The sequence below is a fragment of the Stegastes partitus genome, unplaced genomic scaffold (assembly GCF_000690725.1).
Source record: "Stegastes partitus isolate 25-593 unplaced genomic scaffold, Stegastes_partitus-1.0.2 Scaffold94, whole genome shotgun sequence".
In the NCBI taxonomy this organism is placed as follows: Eukaryota; Metazoa; Chordata; class Actinopteri; family Pomacentridae; genus Stegastes; species Stegastes partitus.
In genome coordinates this window covers 27,423-34,972 of record NW_007577825.1, presented here as the reverse complement: position 1 = coordinate 34,972, position 7,550 = coordinate 27,423, and the positions used below count along the sequence as shown (strand labels likewise).

At 45.3% G+C, this 7,550-nt stretch overlaps 1 protein-coding gene across 1 annotated transcript in view; it reads right to left on the bottom strand.

Annotated features, from left to right (window-relative positions):
- Positions 1-787: 787 nt before the first annotated feature.
- Positions 788-7,550, bottom strand: part of LOC103354039 (lipid phosphate phosphatase-related protein type 3-like) — a 20,862-nt gene continuing 14,099 nt past the window's right edge. The window contains exons 6-9 of the mRNA XM_008277276.1: positions 6,763-6,820; positions 3,892-4,065; positions 2,205-3,011; positions 788-1,777 (exon numbers count right to left, since the gene is read on the bottom strand). Coding sequence (XP_008275498.1) covers positions 788-1,777; positions 2,205-3,011; positions 3,892-4,065; positions 6,763-6,820 — 2,029 coding nt within the window. The remainder of the gene's footprint in view (positions 1,778-2,204; positions 3,012-3,891; positions 4,066-6,762; positions 6,821-7,550) is intronic.

Here is a 7,550-nt window from a genome sequence, read left to right as displayed (position 1 = left end):
CTAAGCCGCCTCTCTCTGGTGGGTACCGACACGTCTGCTTGGCGTCAAACACAAAACTCCCCATTTGGTGTGTTGACTGAGGGGGTATTTAGAGGGGTAAAAAAAAAAAAGCTCTCATCCTTCTGTGAGTTGCGGCTAACGCTCTTGAACCTGTGGTCGGACTCGACCTCGCCGCATCCTTCCCCGTTATCCGCAGCTGTTGGGTGCTTTGAAACAAGAGGCTTCACAAATTCTCTGTTGTGTAACGGCTGGCAACCTCAAACAGCTGCGCGGAGTTTAAGAAGAGCTAGTATCGCCTGTAGTTGTTTTGTTTTCTCCGTCTTATCCCCCTCTGTCAAGGGAAACTTGATTTAGCAAATCCCAGGCCGTTCATTGTGATATCTCTCTTTCAGCTGCAGCCTCCTTCTTCCCTCTTTGAATTCGTCTTACAGAAAACACAGAGGATGTGCGAAACCAGAGGTGAAGTAGGGTTTTTTTAAATTCTTCACCCTGCTTCTCTTTGACTCCTCTTTCTTCTCTTGTCTTGTTCTTTTTCCAGTCAGGGCTGTTGAGCTGGCGCTGTGGGCAGTATGTATGAGCCGGGAAAAACAGCTCCCCCGCTGAGTTCCTAAGCTGCCAGACATTCCCGTAGTCGCTGCTGGATTCAGTGTCTCTAAAACCTTTTTCAAATGTCATAAATCTCTATTCACCTGTCACAACCTACTTTGTTTCACTGTCTTTTTTCAGGAGAGTCTTCCTAAGTACAAGCTCTGATATTACAAAGATGTCCGTCGCCGTCCCCCCTTCACTATAACATCCTCTCGTTCTGCATGGCCTTGTAGTAGTGCTCCTGCTCGGCGTGGCTGCGGGCGGACACGGACGGCCGGCGAGGGAGGGTGCCGGAGCGGGACAAGGCCTGGCTGTGGCTATCTATCAATAAATCAGGATGGGGGGGAGGAGGAAGCATGCTGGAGCAAGACGGGTGAGGAGGGGGAGGCATGGAGGAAGAGGGATGAGGCGGTGGAGGCAGAGGGGACGAGGAGGGATGCGGAGGTAGGTGCATTTGCGAGGATGGGTGAGGCGGCGGCGGCATTTGGGAGGGAGACGGGTGGGGAGGCAGGGGCATGTGAGAGGACGACGGGAGGGGCGGCGGAGACATCTGAGAGGACGGGTGAGGAGGCAGGGGCATGTGAGAGGAGGCGGGGTGGAGGGGCGGCGGAGGCATCGGAGAGGAGCTCGGGTGCGGTGGGGGAGGCAGGGGGGACGTGGACGACTGAGGGGGAGGCGGCGGCGGGAGAGGGGACGACGAGAGCTGAGGTGGCGGAGGGAGGGGGGAGGAGGAGGTGGGGAGGGGCGGGGGAGGCAGCTCGGCCCCTCCCTCCGCGCTGCCGCTGGCCGAGGAGGAGCAGAGCGAGTCCGTTTTCACCGGCAGCGTCCGGTAGTCCCGGTAGTGGCTGACATTGTCCTGCCGCTGCAGCGCCGCTCGGTGCTTGTCGCCCGCCGGGTCGGCCGTCATCATGTTGCCGCTGATGGTGTTCCTCCACTCCCACGGCTTGCCGTTGCTGGCCGAGACGCGCACCACCGGGTGGTGGGGGGCGTGAGCGTCGATGGTGACGATGCTGCCGCTGCCAGCGATGCTGCCCGGGTTGCTCCCGGTGCAGCTGTCTCGATCAGATGGGATCCGATAATATGGTGATTCAGAGCAGTTGGAGCCGCCACCGGAGGAGGAGCCGCCCTCCGAGGTCTTGGTGGATAAAGTGACCATTCCGTGACCTTGCTGCTTGGACATGGCGATGACCTGCAGGACAGAAGAACATCTCATCAGAACTGCACACATAAAAGCAGTTAAAACTCAAATCGTGTTTGGCAGCAAGCATCCAGAGTTTAGAGTTTTATTACAGTAAATACTGTAAAGGCGAACTGTAACATATTAAACATCCCTCTGAGACTTCTCAGTAAGATTTAACTCCAACTGTAATCAGCGTTTGAACCCTTATGAGAGCACTTTATATCGGAAACTAATCAGTGAAATTGCTTCCTCCAGTGTTGTTCTGTCTGGATTTTACCAACATAATAAATCATAAATGTGTTGTACACAACGTTTGGTGGCTTTTAAATCTCCTCTACTGTCTGAACTATATTTTTCAGAGCTGGCTGCGTGCCACGGCTCAAGATAATGCACTCAGGATCATTTGTGAACATTCACTTTCTAATTTCCACCTCACCTGCGTGACTCTCTGCTGGCTGGGAGGCTGGTTGGGCTGGGTGTTGGGCACCCGGGGAGTCGACACAGCGATGGGCCCCGTTCCAGGCTCCTTCACTCCTCCCTCTGTGAGCGACAGCCACTTGGCGCGAGTCTTGGCGCTCTTCGGGGAGACGGGCGGCGGCCGAGAGGCCTCCTCGGGGATGTGGACGAGCGGCGGCGCCACCACCATCCTGGATCCGGTCGGCGTGGCCGTGCTGTTGTTGGCCTGCACCGTCGGGTAAAGAGACGACGGCATTTCGTCTCCCCCTTCGCCTCCTCCGTCCCTCCCGTCCACTCCCTCCTCCTCGTCCCGTGAGCTCTGGCTGCGGAGCTCCACCGAGCGCTGCTTCCACTCGGACACAAGCTGCCGTGACCTCTGTGGGTCAAAGGGAACGTGGAAGGTCATGTGACGCTGCGTGGCGACCGGCTCCTCGGAGGGGGAGATGGGGCTGTTGCCGTTTGCAACCCGGGGCAAAGTGTTGCTGAAGGTTACCATGGTTTCCTTGCCCATGGGACCGCGGGTCGCCAGGAGCTCCACATCGGCGCTTGCTCGTTTGAGGGAGGCCAGGGACGCCTTCTCCCTCCTCACTTTGCTCCGAGCTCCTGACCCCAACCCGGCCCCGAGCTCCTCCCTGCTCTCGGACACCCGCGGCGTCTTCCTGTACAGCGAGTCGTGGCCTCGCTGGGTCAACACCCTCAGACCGTCCTTCTGCTGGGACGACGCCAGTCTCTGCAAGGTGGGAGCATCTTCTTCTGATGCTTTGAAGTTTCCAACCGCGTACACAGCCTAACAGAGGACACAGGGAGGGAGGTAAGGCGGAGAAATAAATGAGTAGATGGAAGTACTTTGAATGTTAAATAAAGAGCAGAGCGTGGAAATGTATTTTCTTTAATCTTTGGGAGGGAAAAAAAAAAATTTAGATTTTCCTATTAGTGCAGAGAGAGTGCATGAATAGTCGTCTATTTTTTTTATTCCCTCCCCTTCTGTTTCGTCTGAGGTCAGCATGAATCACTCTCTTCCTCTCCTCATCCTTTAATGACAGGAGGAGATGCTCCCCCTCTTAAAAAGTGAAAGACGAGAGAAAGCGAGGGAAGAGGGAAGAGGGGAAGCGTGGAGAATGGCAACGACAAGTTTTCTTAAAATGAAGTGTGAAATTGTTCCAGAGAATTCTTATCGGATTATTCATTCTCTCTCTCCCTTTCCTCCGTAATAGAAAAAGCTATATATAGCCTGCCAAAAAAAAAAAAAAGAAACTGCTGGGAGAGAGAAGTATGGAAGCCACTCAATGGGGGGGAGAGGTGATGAAAAAAATAAGCATTTGTTAACACATGCTGTGACAGTGTTAGAATAACACAATGGGGCAATTGAGTCACAGCAAAGGAAAAAAAAAACTAAGCCACTTTATTTAAAAAACTAAATCTATTTATGTGTATGTTGTCATTCCCACCATGCCGCCTGCTGACTGTTAACTCCACCCTGGGGAAAAAGCAAATCCCTAAATGCATAAAAGCATATGCTGGTCCTCATTCACACACTCGAGCTGAAAACAAAAAATTAATTTCAAGACAATTCGACTGGTTCCATTTTTTTTTACTGTTACCTTGAAACCAAGCAAAAATAACGAATCACTTCACATGATACTGAGCTTGACAGGTTCTCCACTAACCAGGTAGACTCCGATGCCGGCTCCTATGAGGTATCCCACGTAGACGTCTATCGGGTGGCTGCGGTGCTGAGTTATCTGCGTCAGGCCAGCGAGGCCCGCCGCCATGCAGAAAGCAAACACCAGCAGCGGCTTCAGCAGCTTGGTCGTGCTGTTGATGCTGGCATTGAAATACATCTGCAGAGAGAGATAAAAGATGTGACTTAGGAAAGGACCGACGGTTTAGACACATGGGGAGTGGGGCGATGGTTTTACTGAGAGTCAGATGAGAATATTGATACACGCACTCATATGTGTTCATTTAAAATGAAGCTGCAGTAAAAATAATTTGCCTTTAAGCTCAACAGTTTACATGTGGTGGCTTAATTGTTTAATCTGCACAAAAACTGAAACAGAAAGATGTGGTCTGAGAAGGCAGAAATATTACTGGTACTCTAAAAAAGTTCACAGTTTAACAGTTTTTACTGTAATTTTTCTTTCTTTTTTTTACTGTAATTTTACAGATTTTCTGTGGTTACAAAAGTACAAATTTGTAAACGTAAAAACTTCAAAAATCACATGTAACCAATGAGTAGTATTTAAAAAATATTTCAAAAATAAAGAAAAAATAAATCCATTCTTTTATAACATTTGGCCATATTTTTAAATCAGCAGACGTATAATTTTCTACAGATATTTGCTGTTTTTTTTTTTTTTTTTTTTAAGGAAATTGCTTTTTTTTTAATAGTAATATATATTTTTTTGCTGTTGTTTTAATGATTTTCCTTGATTTTATTTCTTTACAGATATTAACTAGTAAATTCAAAATTGGAAACAATGTCGACAACAAATATCTATATTTTTAAAAACCGTCATTTGTTGTTTTTTTAAAATGCATTTGACCGTAAAATTACATTGTTTTCTACCGAAATTGAATTAGCAAAAAATTACACTCATTTTTATACAGATATTTGCTGTTATTTGAAAGAAAAAAAATCTGTATATTAGGATTAAAATTATTTTTTAAACCGTTACTTTCTGGATTTTCATAGTTTTGTTAAATTGCAGATAATAACTCGTGATATCACAGAAAGCATGCATTTACATGTTAATCTGAAAAAAAGGCCAAAACTGTAAATAAGCTCCACATCAAAAATCTGCATTTTTACAAATGCTGATTCATTCTTTTACAGCATTAGACTGTAAAATCACACTTTTTATTTATTTATTTTTTAAAAAAAACTATATTTAAATCACAGAAAAAAACATTACAGATATTTTCCATTATTTTAAGAACATTTTTATCTTTTTTTTTTCTAATGTAAAATGTATTTCACCATTTTTTAACATATTTTTTTCTGGCACACTTGCTGCCAGATTTTCACAGTTTGTTTCGGCCAAGATACGATGAGCTGCTTAATTTTAGCTTTAGAGGTGCCGGTTGCAGATTTTTGTTATTTTTGAATACTCTCTGATTCCAGCCTTTATGTTACGCAACTTTGCTTAATTGAAGAATTCTTTGCGAGTATGGAACATCTTGAAAAAGTTAAACGGTCCTTTTATAAAACATGTAATCTTGTTATGTAAGATTTTTACATATAAATGCCGGCTGGCTCAGTCTGCACATGGAGTTAACAACTGACAGTAGAACAAAGTTGATGAGTGTGCAGGAGAGGCACAGAAAGGGGAAGAATATACATTTACAGTCTCTGTACATTCACAGTCTCTGCATGCCGCCACATTTCCATTACATAAAGTAGGAGACAGCTGAGTGACAGAATAGCCGGCTTTGCAAAAACATCCTTTTTAACAAGCTTGTCCATCTAGTACAGAGCATAAAAAAAACCTCTGCTATTCTTAAAGCAAGAGGGAAAAGCTGTCAAAGTGGGGGAGATTTCACTTATATTCAATGCAGATTTTCTCAGCACTTCTTGAATAAAGCAGTCTGCTTGGTGAAGAGATCTTCCTTGTGTGCAATGTTTATATCGCTTTCTGCAGGAAGAGACTGAATGTAACAAATAAATAAAGAAACGATGTGGTGGGCAGCGACGAACGGGGCTGTAAAGAAAATTACCTGACATCAGTGAGCAGATTAGACAACATGTTGTAACTCAAGCAACTCAAACAGCTGCTTCCCGCCGCCTCCTCTGCTTTTTTCTCATCAGAAATCTGTCTGGTGAGCTTTAATGAGCACACACTGGACTCAGTGAGGCAGCAGTGATATGGCCAGTAGCTTACAATAGCCACTGGTGAAGGACTGTGTGTGTGTGTGTGTGTGTGTGTGTGTGTGTAGGAGGGTGTTACCTCATGGAAAAATGACAGCGCTACTTCGCTGTACAGTTCACATATTGCTGCAGTCAGCGCTGGATTACAGAAAAGCTGACCAATATGCATTATAAGAAAAAAAAAAAAGAAGAAAATCTGACCTCAAAGGACGGTTTTCGGTTCTTTTTTTAAATATGATTTAGACGTCTCTTTGGCCCGAGGATAGTTTGCAATCCGTAAATCTCTCAGTGAGTAAACAGTGAAACACAATTGTGACTTATGTGAAGTGACAGTGATTTGATTCCGGCAAGAAATCCTCTGATACGAGGGAGCGAGTTTAATGATGCCGGCAGCGATGTGCGTTAAGAAGCAGAGCTATCATGAACGCAGATAAAGAAACTCGTGGCGGTTTATGAAAGAAAAAGTCCAAAGATGAAGACGTGTAGTGCAAAAATACTGGAGGAATATTAGGATTTTGCAAAAAATACAAAAACGCAACAGGGTTAATTAGTTATCATTATAGGATTAATATGAATTAACTGTACATAACGAGACAACACACACATGCACATACATCATATCAAAGTCACACCAACACAGGCGGCGAGTAAAGGCAAAGGAAGTGCTTACAGAGATATATACAGCAGCGAAGCCAGAGAGCGTTGCATGCTGGGATGGAAATGTTTTCCTAAGGGGGAGAGAAAAGGGGGAGAGTTAGGTGTGAAGCAAAAGAACAAAAGACGAAAGAAAGAGATCGCTGTTTTCATTAGAATAGAAATAAAAAACCTGCTGTGTGCGTTGTGAGTGCCCCTTGAATACACCTGAATAAAACTGTCACGCCTGCTCTTGTTAAACGTGATGTCGGGATTGTATTTGACATTAAAACCTGTGTGGCTGCCCGACTGAGTGTTTGTCAAAGTGAGCGCGGCGTGCCCTTGGATGTGAGCATTAATAAACACAAACAGAATACCATGGGGGCATTAGTGGGAACATTAGAGAGGAGTGAATGAGTCGAGGTCACAGCCGCTAATTTAGAGTTTATGGAACTGAAAGACAAATCTCATTTAATTTCCCTCATTAAGGCGGCCTTTCTGTGAGACTGTGTGTTTATCCTTGTCTTGTCTGTGTAATGGTTAGGTAAATGTTCTGGCCTCTGTGAAGCCAAATTTGAGTTTAAGACCTTAAGCGTGAGCAGACTTTAGAAAGTCTTAGAGGTCTGTTTCAGTTCAAGACTTCATTTAATGCTTCACATTCAGATTAATCCTCTGAAACCGAAACGCATGTAATCTTCAGAAAGTTTCAAAAATGACACCATTTATCTTTCAGCAGTCTCACTCATCAGTGATGTGCCGTTCTGTCAGAAAACTGGACAAATCTAAGCTTAAAATCAGATTTATTCAAAATCAGTTTGTTCTACA